This window comes from Nansenia antarctica (assembly GCF_963989245.1).
Source record: "Nansenia antarctica genome assembly, chromosome: 6".
NCBI classification, from domain to species: domain Eukaryota; kingdom Metazoa; phylum Chordata; class Actinopteri; order Argentiniformes; family Microstomatidae; genus Nansenia; species Nansenia antarctica.
Genome location: NC_137676.1, coordinates 57,866,356 through 57,885,968, shown reverse-complemented (window position 1 = coordinate 57,885,968; position 19,613 = coordinate 57,866,356). Strand labels below are relative to the sequence as shown.

Genomic DNA, 19,613 nt, shown 5'->3' with positions numbered 1-19,613 from the left:
ACAACGATGATCGCCTGACCCTTGCCTGACTCCACCAAGTCCTTTGCCTGACCCCTCAAACCTGTTTGACCTAATAAAGTCCCACACCTGGGGTCATTGACATTCTTTTATTTATATCCAGTTAGGTCTGGAAGTATTTGGACAGTGACACAATTTCCATAATTTGGGCTCTGTATGCCACCACAAAGGATTTGAAATGAAACAATCAAGATGTAATTGAAGTGCATACTTTCAGCTTTAATTCAAGGGGTTGAACAAAAATATTGTATGAAACATTTAGGAATTGCAACCATTTTAATACACAGTCTCCTATTTTCAGGAGCTCAAAAGTAATTGGACAAATTAACAATCATACAGTACAGGCCAAAAGTTTGGACACACCTTCTCATTCAATGCGTTTCCTTTATTTTCATGACTATTTGGTACATTGTAGATTCTCACTGAAGGCATCAAAACTATGAATGAACACATAGGAATTATGTATTTAACAATAAAGTGTGAAATAACTCTGAAAAATATGTCTTATATTTTAGATTCCTCAAAGTAGCCACCCTTTGCTTTTTTGTTGTTAATAAAATATATAATAATAATATTTAATATAATATGTGTTCATAATAATATGTTATTATATATATATATTTAATATTATTATTATATATTTTATTAACAACAACAAAAATATATTTTATTAACAATAAAAAAGCAAAGGGTGGCTACTTTGAGGAATCTAAAATATAAGACATATTTAGAGTTATTTCACACTTTTTTGTTAAGTACATCATTCCACATGTGTTCATTCATAGTTTTGATGCCTTCAGTGAGAATCTACAATGTAAATAGTCATTAAAATAAAGGAAACACATTGAATGAGAAGGTGTGTCCAAACTTTTGGCCTGTACTGTAAGTAAAATATTCATTTTTAATACTTACCGTAGTCGAGAATCCTTTGCAGGCAATGACTGCCTGAAGTCTGGAACACATGGACATCACCAAATGCTGGGTTTCCTCCTTTGTGATGATTTGTCAGGCCTTTACTGCAGCAGTCTTCAGTTGTTGTTTGTTCGTGGGTCTTTCTGCCTTTAGTTTTGTCTTCAGCAAGTGAAATGCATGCTTGATTGGGTTGAGATCAGGTGATTGACTCTGGCCATTGCAGAATATTCCACTTCTTTGCCTTAAAAAAGTCCTGGGTTGCTTACACACTATATTTTGGGTCATTGTCCATCTGTATTGTGAAGCACCATCCAATCAACTTTGCTGAATTTGTCTGAATCTGAGCAGACAGAATATCCCTAAACACTTCAGAATTCATCTGTCTGCTTCTGTCTTCTGTCACATCATCAATAAACACTAGTGACCCAGTGCCATCGGAAGCCATGCATGTCCATGTCATCACACTGCCTCCACGTTTTTTCACAGATGATGTGGTATGCGTCGGATCATGAGCCGTTCCAAGCCTTCTCCATACTTTTTTCTTCCCATCATTCTGGTACAGGTTGATCTTAGTTCCATCGGTCCAAAGAATGCTGTTCCAGAACAGGGCTGGCTTTTTTAGATGTTTTTTGTCAAAGTCTAATCTGGCCTTTCTATTCTTGAGGCTTATGAATGGCTTGCACCTTGTGGTGAACCCTCTGTATTTGCTTGTGTGAAGTCTTTCTTTTATGGTACACATGGATAATGATATGCCTACCTCCTGGAGACTGTTCTTCACTTGGCTGGATGTTTTGATGGGGTTTTTCTTTACCATGTAAAGGATCCTGTGATCATCCACCACGCTTGTCTTCCATGGACGTCCAGACCTTTTTGTGGTGCCGAGCTCACCAGTGCATTCTTTTTTTCTCAGAATGTACCAAACAGTTAATTTGGCCAGTATTAATGTTCCCACTATCTCTCTGATGGATTTTTGTTTTGTTTTTACAGCCTAAGGATGGCCTGTTTCAGTTGCATTGAGAGCTCTGTTGACTGCATGTTGTGCGTATACAGCAACAGCCTCCAAATGCAAATGCCACACTTGGAATCAACTCAGACCTTTTACCTGCTTAATTGATAAAGAAATAATGAAGGAATAAATAGCCCACACTGGCCCATGAAACAGCTTTTGAGTCAATTGTCTAATTACTTTTGGTTATTATATATAAGAGCTATAATTCATAAACCCTTCCTTCAATTTGGATGTGAATACCCTTAACCTAAAGCTGAGAGTCTGCACTTTAAGCCCAGTAAATTCTGTTGGAAATCTCATATAAGATACGTTAGATCCAAAGTATCAAGGAGTATTGCAGTATTGTGCAGGGCAAAACATATTCTGGAACAGAGGATGTTGTATACTCTATATTGTTGTCTTGTCTTACCCTATTTGAGTTACTGTGTGGAGATATGGGGAAATGAATATAAAAGCACTTTAAACCCATTGATTACACTACAGAAAAAAGCTATGAGGATTGTACATAAGGTCGGATATCGTGATCACACTAATAACTTGTTCCTAATGTCAAATGCCTTAAAGCTCATGGACTTATTCAAATTTAAATTGGCACAGTTAATGTATAAAGCAAAGACTCAAGAACTCCCACGTAACATTAGCAAATGATTTATAGAGAGGGATAAGGGGAGAGGTCATTTGAGAGGTAACCACAACTTTAACAAGGGTTATGCTCGCACCCATCTCAGGAGCAGGTGCATATCATTCTACGGAGTTACCATATGGAATGGGCTAGAGGAAAATATGAAGGAAAGCAGAAATATTGCTCTTTTTAAAAAAAGGTTTAAATTATTTTTAATGAAAAAGTATTAGAACGGATGATACTGAAATATATGTATTAATTAATTGGATTATATAATGTAAGCATAATTGTTAAGTATAAACAGGGGTAGGACAGGCTTCTTCCTACTCCTTTTCGAACAATTGATAGGACTGTACTCTACATATTAGTTATTTGTTATTTTTTTAATTTTATTTTTAAATCATGTTCGAAATAAAGATTCATTCATTCATTCATATGCATTATATGACTGTAACTTGTGTATGACTGTAACTAAGATGTTTTGGTAAACAGCTAAAATAACACAAATTCTGTCTGTGACCAAATATATATGGGCCTAACTGTAGAATCCATTGCTGGAAATGTGTTCATGGTTTCCACCGTAGTTTCCACCGTAGTAAGGCGATGACGTAGTCTATGCAAATATGCAGGCGCGGTATGATGACGCGCTCCAACCACTCCAACCAAATGGTCCATCAAGTTTCCGGGTGATAGATTTGATGTCTGCAGCTGGATATACTTGCCAAAACTACCGCGAAACTGAGACGGAGGTCTGGTGCTGCGTGCGTGCGTGCGTGACCCCTGACCCCCCCCTCTCTCTCTCTCTGTTGATTGGGCCAGCTGTCTTGACCAATGGTCCGCTGTCCCCGATTTATGGGCCGTTCGATGGTAGCTTTCGGCCGGGCCGCTGGTAAAAAAAATAATATATATTTTGCCGGCCGGCTCGGCCCAAAACTACCGCGGCCCACCTGGTATGCCAGATGGCCAGTCCAGCCCTGAGCCCTGTACTGTGGTGATATCATCAGCAGGCTATAAGCCATCATATCGTCACAATGGCCTAGTGGTATCGACCGCTGCCATAGTTTTTATTCGTCATTTTAAATCGGTGGTTCGAATCCCTCTTCAGACGCACTTTTTACTGCATTTCGTTGTCTGAATCTTATCGAAAATCTCATCTAAAAAACTATGTAGGCTATAAAATTATGGTGCAGGCTAATTTACAAGAACCGACACGATTACAATGGTGTTTGAAGCCTTTGCATGAAGGTTTCGGTTAAATATAAAAAATAAAAAATAAAAAATAAAATCAAGTCTCGAACTCGCAACCTTCGGAACTCCAACTGGTTGCCTTAACCACTGCGCCAGCCAGACCACTGTGACAAAAGCAATGCAAGTTGATAGACATACCTATTTATTTTATTTTATTTTTTACACTTTTTAATTTATTTATCTATCTATCTATCTATCTATCACACTTTAAAAATATCAGGTTATCTATCACACAATCAAACTATCTATCGATCGATCACACTTTCAAAGTATCAAATTATCTATCTATCACACAGTCAAACTATCTATCTATCTATCTCGTGTGAAGTGGGAACTAATATTTCCTAAAAGACACTTGAGGAACTGTCGTTCGGGATGTAGTTTCCGCCTGTGAGCCTTTTTTGACGCACGCATTACCTTAGCCAGCCTCTTAGCCTGCTCGCGACCAGAATAACTCGGGAGGCTATGTTGCATAGCAACCAAACAGCGAATTATTTGAGCCACATTGATGGAACCGAACGCAAGATAAAATTATCGCCGATTAGAACTTTATCGCGGATTAGAAGATAATCGACCTTCGTGGAATACCCTCCAGGTTTGTTAACGTTTATGATGGCAGCTTCCACCTACGTTGCACTCGGGGAGAATCAATATTGGAGATGATGAACTGTTTTGCCCTCGGGCATGGTTTTATTTTTCCTCCTCACCACAGGTATATCTTTTTCGCTCCGCCGAGCTAACTTAGAATAGACAACAACTCAGACAAGTGCATCAACACATTTACATATAACACAAGCCTGCAGTCTTACGTAGCGCCCCTCAGTGGTATAACAATAGTACTGCATCCCCTTATTAACCTGGGCATAGAATAAACACAATCTATATACAACTGAGGACATATATAATACATTTCACTTAACAAGGTTATCAGGTCAGGGGGGTATTCCATCAACGTCACTAAAGGAAAATCCAGGTTTATTTTGATACGTCTCGCTGGATTTTAAAAATAAATCTCATGGGATTTATCAAAATAAGCCTGGATTGTTCTATAGGAACGTTGATGGAATAACCCCCTGCTGTAAGATAATATGGATTGTTTGCAACATATATAAACATTGTATTGGGTTGGCTGATGATGGCTTCTAACGCTCGCTCTGTGTGTGTGTGTGTGTGTGTGTGTGTGTGTGTGTGTGTGTGTGTGTGTGTGTGTGTGTGTGTGTGTGTGTGTGTGTGTGTGTGTGAGACTCACAGCAATATGGCTACAGCAGCAGAGCCTGGGGGGAGACCGCTGTTGGGCCCTGCTAGGGACTGGCACCACTGTTGGGCCCTGCTAGGGACTGGCACCACTGTTGGGCCCTGACTGGCACAGGTGGTGAAAGGGACTTATTACATTGAAAGCGTGACTTAGTTCAGGACTAGGCTTAAACGTTAAACTTTTAAACACCTCCCCATAGTGTTTGCCTCACATTAGGCCTGTGTTCGTAATTATGCTCTGAGAGCACCGGAGCACACACTGGGTTCAACATCATAAAGGGACCAAGTAATTTGATTGGACAAGAGGCATTCCATTAGTGCTGATCAGATTTCCAGATCGAATTTACGAACGCAGACTAAGTATGCATCCAGTATCCAAAGTATTAATTCAGCCAAACAGTACTTTCTACAGTATGCGTGTACCTGGAACTGTGGTTCCAAAAACCAACGGCAGAAAGAGCTATTTGTTTGTTTTGTTTCTGCAAGGATCTGCAAATCTTGTATAGGTTGTGTTTCCATCTGATTGATGGAAAACATAGGGATACACTGGGGATGAATACAACTCTGAGAAGGACACAGTTATAGCCAGAGGTAGATCTCCATGTAAAAAAGGGTCTCCATGGACTCTTTCAAAGTGGATTTAGGATAGCAAGATAAATCACAGGTGTTTTGGAATCAATGTTAATGGAAACACATGGAGGCCCATGTTGGATCAATCACTTGTATTTCATTTAGAAAGTAAAATACTTTATGGGAAGCTATTAATAGTAGTAGCGGTCATTTGTTTTCTATTGTGTTCCCAGGGAACCCAGGTATTTTGTTTTCAATGATTTGGTGATGTACAATTAATTTTTTCCACCAACACGTTTAGTTTGTTTTACTTGTACTTTTCTTACTACCAAAATAAGACGTTGCAGTGTCATTTGGAACGTATTGTATGTTCCAGAATATGGAATCTTTTTTCAAAAAAACACAACAAAAAAAGACTAACACAGCAGACAGGGAAATAGATGAATGAGAATTCATAGTTTCTATTCGGCCAAAAACAAAAGAGTTTAGTTTCGTTTTCGTTTCTGGCTTGGTTGGCATTTAGAGGGTGTTACGCGAACAGTCAGTGGTCCTGTTCTCAGTTTCACCGAGTAGTTGGATCCGCTTAAGAGAGATCAATGTTTTCATGGGGAGAGAACACGCGTTATGGCTTTGGTTTAGTAAAACCAAATGGTTTAGATAAGACGGACACTGACAGCGTTCATTTCACACGCTTGGCATCTCAACTCAGGGGTCTGTGCGCCGGTAACTCAGTAGTCACGTTTATCAGGAACGATGGGAAAGTGTCCGTCGCTCGGATGCAAGAGGACCAAGGCATAAAGAGAACAGGACGACTGAGTAAGCTCCTTTCACATGTTCCCCCCCCCCCCCCCCCCCCCCCCCAATTTATTACCAAAACATTTCTTGAACTAATAATTATACGCAGTTCATGTGCACAGAGCGTGTTGACGATGTTATTATTATTAATTGTATTAAGTCACCGATTATCCCCCAATCCTTACCTGGGGGGTATTCCATCATTGTCGCTAAAGGAAAATCTAGGCTTATTCTTGATAAGTCTCGCGAGACTTATTAAGAATAAGCATAGATTTTCCTTTACCAACGTACGTGTTATATGCATGTTATGTACGCAGAGAGCGTAGACTGTAAGCAGCGGATACAGACTGCGAGTTGCGGGGATTCTTATGTTGTTCTACTGTCAGAAGAAGGCAGAGTTCACTCTCTCAACAAATCCAATGTTCCCAGGTGGGTTTTTTACATAATTTGTGTGATGTTACAATTGCCAATAGTATTAGCACATAATGTTCATTCTTAATGTTAATATATTCTTTGTTATTGCTGTGTTATTGTCTCAGACCCATAGATAACTTACAGAAAGGAAGGGTAACTCAGGTGGCGTGTGGAAACCAGCATTCAATAGCACTAACCCAAGGTAAATAACCACTGACATCAGGTTACAATCATATTATAGCATATAGCATATTATAATCATATTATCAACTATAAAAATGTATCACCTGCCGATATAAACTAACAATGCATATGAAAGTGTCCTGTGCATTTTCATTTTCTTGTACCTTTGATTTTCTGTTCAGATGGTCATGTGTTCACGTGGGGCCAGAACTCGAGAGGTCAGCTGGGTTTGGGGAAGGGCAAGCCCAGCACCCTGACCCCCCAGCTCCTCAAGTCCCTCTCTGGGATCCCCTTGGCTCAGATCACTGCTGGGGGGGACCACAGCTTCGCCCTGTCCCTCTCCGGAGCCGTGTTCAGCTGGGGAAAGAACAGCGCCGGTCAGCTGGGGCTAGGGGACATAACAGGTAGAGAACACACACACAGATTAGTGACTCACTTTATCAGTTGTATGGGATTGCTAGAAGCATGATCTGGTCTAGGGTTTCCCGAAAGCTTTGGAGCACCAAGATCATCTCCAAGATAAGCCCATTTAGGCAATGGATGCAAAGATGACCTTGGTGCTAAAGATCTCAGTAAACTTACCCATTCACCCCCAAGTCAATATTGTGTATTGACAATAATATTTATATTATTATCAATACATTCTAAATCCATTTCCTATAGACAGACATGTCCCAGCTCCTGTTGATTGTCTGAATCTGAAGAAGACTGTTGTCATTTCCTGTGGGGAGGGCCATACTGCCGTTTTGACAAAGGTGAGACTTATCTGACTCAACAATAGCTTCCACCACGCTTCTGTATTCTTCATTCAAGTCATAGCAAACGCCCCCCCCCAATACATATTCATAGCATATCTCTAGGCCAGGGGTAGGCAACCTTTTTGATATGAAGTGCCATTTTTAAATTTTCTTGTTAGTCAGTGTGCCAACCACAATATCAACATTAATTATGACTCGACATCAAACCAAACCAACAGATCTGCAATTTTATTCCACAACATGAACAACAATTTTCAGCAAAGAGCTATGTATGCAAAGCCATGTATGCTAAATAAACCTAAAAATGTAACTAACTGAAACTTGAACAAAATTACCAACATAACATCTAAGACAACTAAACTTTGTGATGCGTAGCACAACTTTAAGCAAATTGGAGCGCTCAATTTCTACCAAAGTTGCTAACTGCGCTCCCTATGGTTATCATTTTAATAAGTAGGCCTAACTGGAGGGTGTTTATACAAGGGTCTTACTTGTATGAATTAAAATATAATAATATATTTTGGTTGCAAAGAGCTATGTATGCAAAGCCATGTAAACAGTCCTAACAATCAATGTCGTGATCCCTGGCCCTGTTTTCCTTTGCTCAACTCCATTATCTGGGGGTGGTACTTGGTCACTTTAAGTTGCACACAATTAATGCAACCGCTCCCCTCTGTTTCCCGACCATGGCAGGGGCACCATCTGTTGTCACTGCAAAAATCCTGCTAATATCAATCCCTCGCTCCACAAAATGCTCGATAAGAACTTTAGCGATATCCTCACCTTTTGTTGTTTCTGGCATTGGTTTTAGGCAGCAGAGCTCCTCCCTTACAGCAGAATCACAGTATCTTGCTATGACAGCCAGACGTGGCATGTCATTCACATCTACGCTCTCATCAAGTGCGAGGCTAAACACCGTCGCATCTTTCAAACCAGCGGTCTGCTGCGCTTTCACGTTTTCTGCCATTTATCCTATTCTTCGTTCCACACTTCTGGCTGACACTGGGATGTCTTTTATTCTTGATTTTATTGTGTCTTTGTTTGATAAGCCTTCAAACAAAACATCTGAGCTACAGAGGAAAGCCTCCTTAATATATTCTCCATCAGTGAATGGCTTTCCACGTTTCGCAATGCAATGAGCAATGCGAAAGCTTGCTTCAGTTGCGTGATTTTTAGCAGTGGCAAATGCTTTAAAGGTGCTGGCCTGCTTCCCATACCTTGACACAGCACGTCTTATTGATTCGGCCTTGTCTGCTTCATCCTTGAACGACTTGAGTTATATTGATACAAGTATCGAATCGAATTCAGAATTTTACTTAGAAAATTGGCGCCAGAATACGACTCTCGTGGAGTGGATGAGAGACTAGGGCTGCATTCGTAAATTCGCCCTGAGAGCGCCGGAGCGTCCCTGAGACTGCCTCTAGTCCAGTCATGTCAAAGTCAAATACACAGGGGGCCAAAATTTAAAAATGGTACAAGTGGAGGGCCGGGCTGGTTCAATGTTTATTAAAACTCGCAATTATTGCACATATTGAACCAATACCAATAACACAGCCTATATTGCACTTAACATTAATCATTACATTAAATTAAGTAAAACATAAATAAAATCAGTTGCAATATTTTCTCAAGGCTCTTTCAGTAATAAATTGAAAACGTTTTTTTTTTTTTTACAGGTAAACAGCTAAATGTAATTTTCATTCAAAGCTCAATGGCAAGATAAATGCAAAAATGAAACAGCATGCATTAAAAACAAATCAGTGTGCTGCTCCGATCCTCACCAATGACTGTCTTCTATAATAAAATTAGAAAAGTAAGAAAAGAAAAGTTTTGCAAACTTGCAAAAGTGCAAAACAGTTGCATTCATTTCTTAGGCAACATGTCCCTGGATCCATTCAACTGGAGAAAAACAAAATAATTCCCTTCAAAGAAATATCAAGTCCAAGTCCTTTCTGCTCACTTGTCTGAGGCTGAGCCCGATACTTGGTGTCTCATCTTGAGTACAAGTTCATTAATGTTTGGGGTCAGGCTCTGAGCTGAGGAAATCCTCAGGATTGAGTTCAGGTGTTCATCAGTAAGACGACTCCTATGTGATGTTTTGTTTAGTTTCATCAACGAACAGTAGTTCACACACGTATGTGCTGCCAAACATAGACAGTGAGCGTCTGAGCAACTTGTCGGGGATGAAACGAGCAAACTCAGCAGCGCCACGGACTCATATTCTGCCTTCAATGTGTCATTACACTGGAGCTCAATCAGCTCCATTTGGAGATTTGCTGGTGCACTTTCCACGTCAACTGCAAATGGATTGCTGAGCAGTTGAAGCCTGCTTTTTTGGGCTTCAAAGTCGGAAAATCTCCGCCTGAATTCGGCAGCAAGTATGCCGAGTTTGTCAGCAAACTGTGTACTCGGGAACACTCGGGAACACTCGGGAATTGACGGCGATGTTTAGGTCTCCACTGTGACTGTGCTGCTGCTGCTCATGACTAGTACTGAAGTGAAGAGAAGACGCGGGGTCGCGCTCGCTCGTGGGCACTCGGTACGCGCCAATGCATCTTGGGACTTGTAGTATTATGGTGCTGCGGGCACATAATACTGCGGGCCGGTTTTAATAGTAATTAAATATCATCCCGCGGGCAAGAGAGAACTCATTCACGGGCCTGATCCTACTTGGTCCCATTGTGACATTGAACCCAGTGTGCGCGAATTTACGAACGCGGCCAACATAAAAATAAATAAAAAAAACATTCTCCCATTCTCGCACTTATTGATTAGCTGTCGCGTGCCGCTGTTTAAGCTGTCGCGTGCCACTGCTGGCACGCGTGCCATAGGTTGCCGACCCCTGCTCTAGGCTATAGTAGTTTATGACTCACTTCATAGATGATAGATGCAGTGACATCAATAGTAAGAAGAGAGACACTACTATGGTAGATAACTGTCTCAATTGTCTGCTTTTCTAGGGAGGTGTAGTGTTTACATTTGGCTCAGGATGTTATGGACAGCTTGGCCACAACTCTCTCAGAGACGAACTACGACCCCGACTGGTGGCGGAACTCTGGGGGTCAAAGGTGACCCAGATAGCCTGCGGAAGGTAGGCCCACACTTGCTTCTCACAATCACGCCGTATTGTGTCATAAACATTAGTGTAAATGAAAACAGTACTGCTGTTTAGCTATTTAGATCTTAGCATATGATTATTGAATCGTATTGCTATAGCCTAATTTCTTAAAATTGTCATGTCAGACATCACACATTAGCACTGGTGAACTCCAAAAAGATCTACTCATTTGGCCGTGGAGAGCAAGGGCAGCTGGGAAATGGAGTGAAGATAGATCAGGCGGTTCCTCTGCCAGTTCAACAACTACAGGGTAGGTAACAGTTCAGTTTAAGCCTTTCTGAAACTTGACATGCTAACTGGAAGTGTTTATACAATGTGTTGGGGAAATAGAAAGCTCCCCTGAGCCGTCCCAACTAAAGATCAGGAGGCAGAGTCGGGAAAGGTAACAAATGTAATAATGTCTAATGTTTGATCAACCTGTCAGACCTCATAGAAGATCAGAACATTGACAAAATCCTCGCTGGAGGACATCATTCCTTCGCACTGTGCTCATTAGCTCAGGTATTGGTACATTTAAGCTTTTCTTTATTAAGTCCTAGAGAAATGTATATTGCTTTAATAAGGTGTTTGTTCACAATTGTCATTACAGGAGTCTGAAAAAGGGTTTAATAACCCTTGTTCAAGTCTTAGCAAAGTGACACAATCATTAGATGATGAAACCATTGACAAATGGATCTCAGAATATGATTCTAAATCATGGAGGAAGATTAAGAGGTAAGTAACATTGATACAAAAAAGTAATGTGGTTGTTTGATCAGACATGGCAACACTTTCACCAACCAGTGTACAAAACAACTGCAGAAAACTTCAAAGGTTACTAACCTTCAATGTGTCTGTTTACTGAGCAGCAATAATAATAATTATTATAATAATAATAATCTTCAAACTTTAATTTGCAGGGAAATCACAGAGATCTTTTCCTCCGCGTCATGTCTAAATGGCAGTTTCCTTGACAAAAGGTAAAACCACACTACCTCCCCAGGAAAATTTCTCCATAATGTAAATAATCTATGTGTATATTCAGTATTCGTTCTCTTGGTTTCATCACTAGTCAGGACAAACATTACCAAACCTCACTGAAGCGTTCTGGCCTGGATTTGTCTCTCGCTCGTCTCGCCTTCCAGAAGCTGGCGAGAAATGACATGATACTGACTGAGGTATTCTTCTACCAGGCCTTTCTGAATACACATCAAATACCAAAGGCACATTTCCACCCCAGAGATGGACAATGTAGTTTTATTCTATACTGACATCTTTACATACCTCTGCAACTATTTGACCTTTCCATGTTCAAAGACTTTTGAGTAAGTAGCCTACTAACCTATACGACTCCCCTCTCATGGTGCTAGGTTGAAGCGGTCGTCCAACGTATGCTGCTTCCCTCCCTGGATGAGGAGCCCATCGGGGTGGAGGGCCTGAGGGTCTACCTGGTCATCCCGGAGCTCCTGCGGGTCCTGGTCAAACACAACCGTGGTACAGACCTCGCCAAAGCCTTCACTGCCGCCATCTTCAGACTGCACCCTGACAAGCTACAGGTCCTCGGTAATACCATCATCAATTTCCCCTCCTCTTCTCTCTTGTCTTTTCCTCTTGTTATATGGCTCTCATATCAGTAAAACCCTGCGTTACATCTACAGAGGGTCTGTGGTCGAGACTGCCGTATTCCTTCTTCCGAGCAGTGGTAAAAGTTCTCCATTCTGTGTCAGTGCAGTACCTTCACAAGACAATAGTGAATTATGACGATCATAAACAATCACTGAAGATTACTCTGGGGGCTCTACAAAAGCTTTATGTGGTGAGTGTTGATCATAGAACATTGACCTGGTCTCATGAAATACTGACTTCAGACCACTAGTCCACTACTGACCTAATACTGACCTAACAACCTCTCTTCACTGCAGGTCAACAGTAAAAGACCCAGAGGAATTGCAGTCAACACTTTCCATCTAAAAAAAGTCAATTCTCTCTTTCAGACTGTGAGTACATCAATACAGACCTGAGGATTTGTTTTATTCTTGAACTTGTTAGTCAGTCCATAGTCAGCTCATAAGTGTAGTCAAACAATAGACACAACATATACAACGGGGCTGCTAACAAGTCTAATCACTCAATCACTCCCTCCAAATACATGACTGAAATACATGAAGTTGTAGACCTGTAATACTCACAATACTTAATATTAATATCTTCATATCTTATATAATATGCATGTCAAGCTCTCTTTAATTGAGAGAGAATCCAATAATATGAGCACATGTTAAGTAAAAGTGTGACAAATCTGTTGCTAATTGTCTAGAGTGTGGATCGAGGCACATGCAGTGCCGCCGAGGAGAAAGTTTGAATGATATGTTGATAATGTGAGGTCAACAGGTTAAACATTTCTCAGGTCCTTACTTCAATTATGAAATGTGTAGTACATGTGTATTTCATATGTTTTGTTGTAAAAACAAATCATGTTTTGACAGTTTTGAATTTTGGTCCTGCATTACACAGCCTGATATCAGCTCACTAAGCATTTCCACCTTTCTCCAAACTTAGATCCAACATTTAGATGCTGAGATTATGATGTTGGGATTTTGTTATGAATACAATGCAACGGTCTGGCGTGCGGAGGACAGAATGTTGGCCACAAAAGGTCTTTGTCAGGTATATACAGTACTTTCATATACTTTCTTAACAGCATTTCCACCTCTCTCCAAACTTAGATACAAAGATTAGACCTTGGATACCGTTGGATTTTGATGTGGTATGAATGCAATGACAAGGTCCAGATTGTCTTTCAATCACAAATAGTGTATATGTCTCGTCCTGTAGTATCATGGATCTCTAACATATTTCATTGTGTATCTCCCATGTCTAAGGCCACCTTATCTCTGCTGATGGAGTATCCCTGTACCTTAGACACAGAGGACAAATGTGCACTGTGGAGGGCAGAACTTAGTGGATTCAAAGTAAGCAATTGAATTGATACTACAAATTCCATTCATAGTTAATGACTACGTATCATTTGTAATTTTCACACCAATGTATTGATTATGTATAATAGTTTGTGTCAACAGATTAACATTCAAGATTCAAAGAATCTAATACCGATACCTCTTAATGATGATTGAAACCTTTGTCAAACTAATAGCGTTTCACCTTTTCAGCACGGGGTAACGTTTTGCACTGAGCAGTTTTGATGTATTAGTTTGGCTTAATTACAGTAACATAAACCAAAGTGATGTCTTTATCTCAGTCTGTTTACCTGCTGGAGAGCTTCGGTGTGTTTCTTCACAATACACTAGAAGTGGGTCGAACGGCAGTACTGAGTGATACCTTTCATTGGCTACGAGCAAACATTTGCTCCCCAATGATGCCTTTAAAGGTTTGTGTTCTCCTTTTTGAATTATGTAAATTAAGCAGCAAGACCTAAGATCTGGTTGGAGGCAATCTGTAAAATCTACATTTGTTTTATCTCTCAGGACATACTTAGCGAGAGAAGAGGTTAACATTAGTTAGATGTGTTATTCCTGTTTTAAAGGGGCACTTCACAATATTTTAACAACATATTAATTATCTCCAGCACCATACCAGTGTCTACATGTGGAAACAGTACTTGTCTATGTTCTGCAGTCAAAGAGATATGAGAAAAGGTCCTATGGAAATTATCCCCGATGATGTAATCATGGGTAAACAAAATAAATCAGAAACTATGAGTTTCCATCCAGGGGGTGTGTGGCTGTAGTTTTTGAAAACGACAAGAAAAAAAGAAAGTACCCCCAAAGTAGAACGTAGACAATCTGTCACATGTTTTTGTAATTGTGCTGGAGATAATGAGAAGGAGAACAGGGCAAGGGATGTGGGAGGAAGAGGAGACAGGAGGACGAGAAGTGAGAGAAACAGGTGCGAGGATGAGGATGAGGATGAGGTAGAGAAGGAGGTAGAAGAGGAGGAGGTAGAGAAGGAGGGTAAAAGAAAACATGGAGTGTTGTAATATGCGGAATATGATGAGAGGAGGGCAATTGTAAAACCACAGAAGAAGAAAAGAGGAACAAGCATCCTGATTGGGTAAATCAAATATCGTTGTTGTTGTGTGTATTTCTTTTGTTTCAGACACTCAAATGCTCTCTCCTGTTTCTATGTCCAGGTGAAGTTCAAATTGGAAGATGGTATGGATGACGGCGGTGTGTCATTGGAGTTTTTCACCCTCCTTGCGAAGGAACTCACATCAGAAACAAAGATACTGGATGTTAACGAGGACTCTGGTCTGGCCTGGTTCACATGTAGATCTACAAATGTAGGTTCTGTATGCACGCTAGTCCCTCATTTTTCTCAACATTTAAAAGCATTTGAACCAACAGAAATATCCACAATTATATACTGAAAATATTGACTGGCTTTTTTTTCATTGATTCGTGTGCCCTATCCAAAGGACTACAATATGACTGATGATCTCTACTGGCTCGGAGTGCTCTGTGGGATGGCACTGTATAACCAGTGTTTGCTGGACGTCTGCTTCCCTCTGGCCCTGTTCAAGAAGCTCCTGGGTTTGAATCCAACATTGGATGACCTGAAAGAGCTGTCTCCAATTGAAGCAAGGTACAATTATTTTCTCTTCAACTGCTCTTTGTTGCATTAGAAAGATGCCCTACCATTAATCTCAGATGTGTATGATGATCAGTCAAATCAGTGTTTCCCATACATAGACGAGACTGTGGCGGGCCGCTATAGTCTAATTTGTCCCGCCACAGTGTCATAAATAAGCAAAAGTATTTGTAGCGCCTTCTTTTTAGCACGTTTCAGCACTGATTTGTCCCACCTCAGTCTCATAAAGAAGCAAAAGTATTTGTAGCACCTTCGTTTTAGCACATTTTTCAGCACTATTCGCACTGTTGCAGAAAGTGTTCGAGCCCGCCAATAGAAAATTCTCCGCTAGCCCCCCATCCCGAGTCAATGTATTTGTTTTTCTAAATCAGGGGCTTACAAGAACTGCTGAAGGAAGAAGAGGAGGTTGTAGAAGAGCTGTATTTGGATTTCACAGTAAGAGTTGATGCTTACATGTACACAGTAGTTTTACGCACTCAGACAACCACAGCAGACAGATATAGTAAAAATATGTATTTTCTTTCTAAGGTGAAGGGTCAGACACTGATTCCAAATGGAGGGGAGGTCCCAGTAACCAAGGTCAACAGGTAGGTGATGGTAGAAATGTTTGGAATTAACAAGATAATGCTTAGGTTACTACACAGGCAGCGTTTATGTATACTGTAAACACGTCTTCTGTGTTGTTCACAGGCAGAAATATGTGGACTTGTACGTTGACTTTGTGTTCAACAAGGCTGTCAGGAGTCAGTTTGAGGACTTCAGGACAGGCTTCCTTCAGGGCTGTCCATTACAAGCATGGAGGATGTATCTACCTGAGGAGCTGATGACCCTTCTGCATGGAGACGACAGCTACCGATGGGAGGAGCTGAGAGAGGTGATCGTCAAGGGCAGTGTCCCAATTGTCTTTATTCTATTCCTTGCATCCTTTATTCTATTCCTCTCTTTGCTTCCTTCTCAAAGCGTATTGTAAGAGGATGCTGAGGGAAGGACTCTTAGATCTTCAATGTGTTTTCAGAAGGAAGCGAGGAATAGAGGACTGTTGGGAGCAGGGTTTCCGTTAGAAAAAATGTGTGCCGGTCATCGTGTCCGGGAAGATTTCAATTTACCGGACAAACGTGAGATATTCCGGTCATCATATTAAAATATAATATAGCTGTTTGTCGCGGTGATTACTGTTGTGTAGCCTAGCCTATATATGCCGTTTAATGTCTATTTCTCATCCGATACGATTAGATGCGAGCTATATAATATATAATAATATAACATGATTCGCATGCGCGCTATGCCATTATGTCCAGCGCTGAACGCGCGCCACACTGGGAAATGAACAGACTGCATCGATCAATGAACGGACTCCACATTACGTTAACTGAAGTCTGTTAAATTGTTTGGGATTAATGTGAGTTTTCTATTTTCTCTTTCCAGTTTTACCCTTTTTTTTATCAATAAAACAACGTCATTTCTATAACCAGGTCTCGCTGGTTGGGAAGGCATTTAGTTTAACTGCCTGTCAAATCATACTTACTCGGACTCGGGAGTACAACTCCTCCTCCGCCTTCACTGTGAGTAAACAGACTCTGAGAATGTCGTCACGTCACATTTTACCGTAATACCCTATATGTTGGTTGAAGTGCAACATCTCAGCTTTCAGGGACAGTTGGAATTTTTTCGATAGCACAAACCGTTTAGAAATTACGATAATTACAATGTTGGGTGCGGATTTGTGCCGGCGGAGGTACATTTCGGCGCAGAAGGGTTTTAAGAGGGAATTATTTTCACCGGACATTATGACCGAAGAGTTTGAAATTTGTCGGACTTCAACAAATGTTACCGGACAAAGACCGGTAATTACCGGTTAACGGAAACCCTGGTTGGGAGTTGGGACACATCCAGTCTAGTCTTGCACCACTAGTGCTGATAATAATCTATCCTCCTTACTGTGGAATGGAGCAACAATGCAATCAGTCTATTATTTGTATATCTATGAGAAGGAGACAATGATAATTCAGCAACATTGGTTCTTTGGCTCTTCCTCCCTGGGAAAGCTTGCCCTCTCCAAGACATCTCTATCACAGTAGACAACGCTACGATGACCTCCTCCCAGACAGCCAAGAACCTTTGGGTGATCCGTGACAACTGAACATTACAGCGACAGCACACTCCTGCAGATTCTTCCTCTACACAACATCAGAAGGATATGTCCATTCCTCACCAGAGAAGCAGCACAACTCTTGGTCCAGACACTTGTGATCTCCCGCCTTGACTACTTCAATGCACTCCTGGCCGGGCTCCGTGCCTCCGCCATCAGACCTTTGCAACTCATCCAGAATGCTGCCGCCCATCTGATGTTCAATCTCCCCAAATTCTCCCATGTCACCCCCCTCCTTCACACCCTTCACTGGCTCCCGGTAGCAGCTTGCATCAGATTCAAGACACTGGTGCTCGCCTACCGGGCAACAAAAGAATCAACCCCTCCCTACTTGCAAGCAATGGTCATTCCCCAAACACCTGCCTGATCACTCCGCTCTTCCACCTCTGCTGGCCGACTGGCACCGCAGCCTCTACATGGATGCAGTGCAGTCACGCTACTCTGTCACAACTTTTCACTGTCCTGGCGCCCCGCTGGTGGAATGAGCTTCCCACTGCTGTCATGATTGCAGAGTCACTACCTATCTTCCGCTGTAGACTGAAGACCCTTCTCTTCAGGCTACAACTTAACTGTCCCTCCTAAGATCTCTACCCCCCTGTACAGTTTCTCTACTGTAAATATATACAAAAAATCTTCAGTTCTGTTCTTCCATCTTTTAACATTATGACTGCCAATGGCCCCTGGCCCTAGCATAGAGTACTTTTTCTTGCTATAACTGATCAGTGTTGGGCACGTTACTTTAAAAAAGTAATTAGTTATAGTTACTAGTTACTTATCCCAAAAAGTAACTGAGTTAGTAACTGAATTACTTCATTATAAAAGTAAATAGTTACTAGGGAAAGTAACTATTGCGTTACTTTTTACCACGGTGCAGCGGGCTAAGTTAAGGTCAGTCAGCCAAATGTGACAAGGAAAAGCTTACCCACTGCCATATTAGAAGATAAATGTGATCTTCTTGTGAAGATAGATTTTTTCTGAGCAGGTTTCAGCAGGGAACTTTTCATATTTATTGCACTTCAACAGACCACAACTGGTAGACATATTGTACTTCAAGTATTTTCTTCATTACAAAAGTTAACAGTTAAACAATATGAAGTGCTTTTAAAGTAGTACTGAAATAGTGCCTGTACTTCCACCGTGAAAACGCCACATTCACCTCAGAACACTCGGGACTCGCCATTGCTGCGTGTATCTCTCTGATAGTTTGAGTGTGTGTGTGGTGCTGTGCGCGCGTGTGGTTTGTGTGTAGAAACATCCGCACAACACTGAACTATGGTTGGCTTACCATGACATTTTCTCTACCATAGCCAATCATGATCACTTGCGCGGTTGTCTCGCCCCTCCCCTCCCCCCTCACCAACAAACAAACAAAAAACACCTTTGCAGCTGTGACTGAGGTCGGATGACAATGAGAAGCTTCAGTAGTAACGCGCCGCATTGAATTACCGGTAACGGTAACGGCGTTATAACGATGGAAATAGTAATCAATTAGATTACCCGTTACTGAAAAAAATAACGCCGTTAGTAACGCCGTTTATTTTAACGCCGTTATTCACATCACTGTAACTGATGGATAGATGTGTTTTGATTATATTGTTGTTTTAACAGAATTCTGAATATCAAGGATATAGTGACACAGATGAGGTCATCCAGAACTTCTGGAGTGTCTTCACAGAGTTCTCTGAGGAGCACAAGAGAAGGTTCCTAAGTAAGTGTGAATAGAGATAGAACTGGATCCATGGAGGAGAGAACACTGTTCTATCTCTGATATCTAGCTGTATGTTATCATGATATTTTGTGTTATACCTAATTGTTACGGTCCTGTAGTTTTTCCTGGTCATGTCATGTGGTCAGGAAAACCTCAGGGCCCTGGCCATTATACCTCAGTGAGTGACTGTGAATAACCATACATTTCCATAAATGCTTCACCTAATGTATTTACATTCTTTGTTTTACTAGAATTTCTGTCAGGAACC

General features: G+C 41.1%; 1 protein-coding gene across 1 annotated transcript; it reads left to right on the top strand.

The window, feature by feature from the left end:
* Positions 1–5,064: 5,064 nt before the first annotated feature.
* LOC308160737 (putative E3 ubiquitin-protein ligase HERC3) lies at positions 5,065–19,359 on the top strand (the record flags this gene model as incomplete). The annotated part of the gene is made up of 17 exons (XM_080534679.1): positions 5,065–5,099; positions 6,343–6,449; positions 6,976–7,044; positions 7,208–7,429; positions 7,689–7,780; positions 10,744–10,874; positions 11,027–11,151; positions 11,326–11,402; positions 11,491–11,615; positions 11,801–11,860; positions 11,953–12,058; positions 12,251–12,443; positions 14,714–14,811; positions 15,031–15,180; positions 15,316–15,482; positions 16,179–16,362; positions 19,246–19,359. 17 exons carry the CDS (start codon positions 5,065–5,067, stop codon positions 19,357–19,359), a joined length of 2,055 nt encoding a protein of 684 aa, XP_080390805.1.
* Positions 19,360–19,613: the final 254 nt, after the last annotated feature.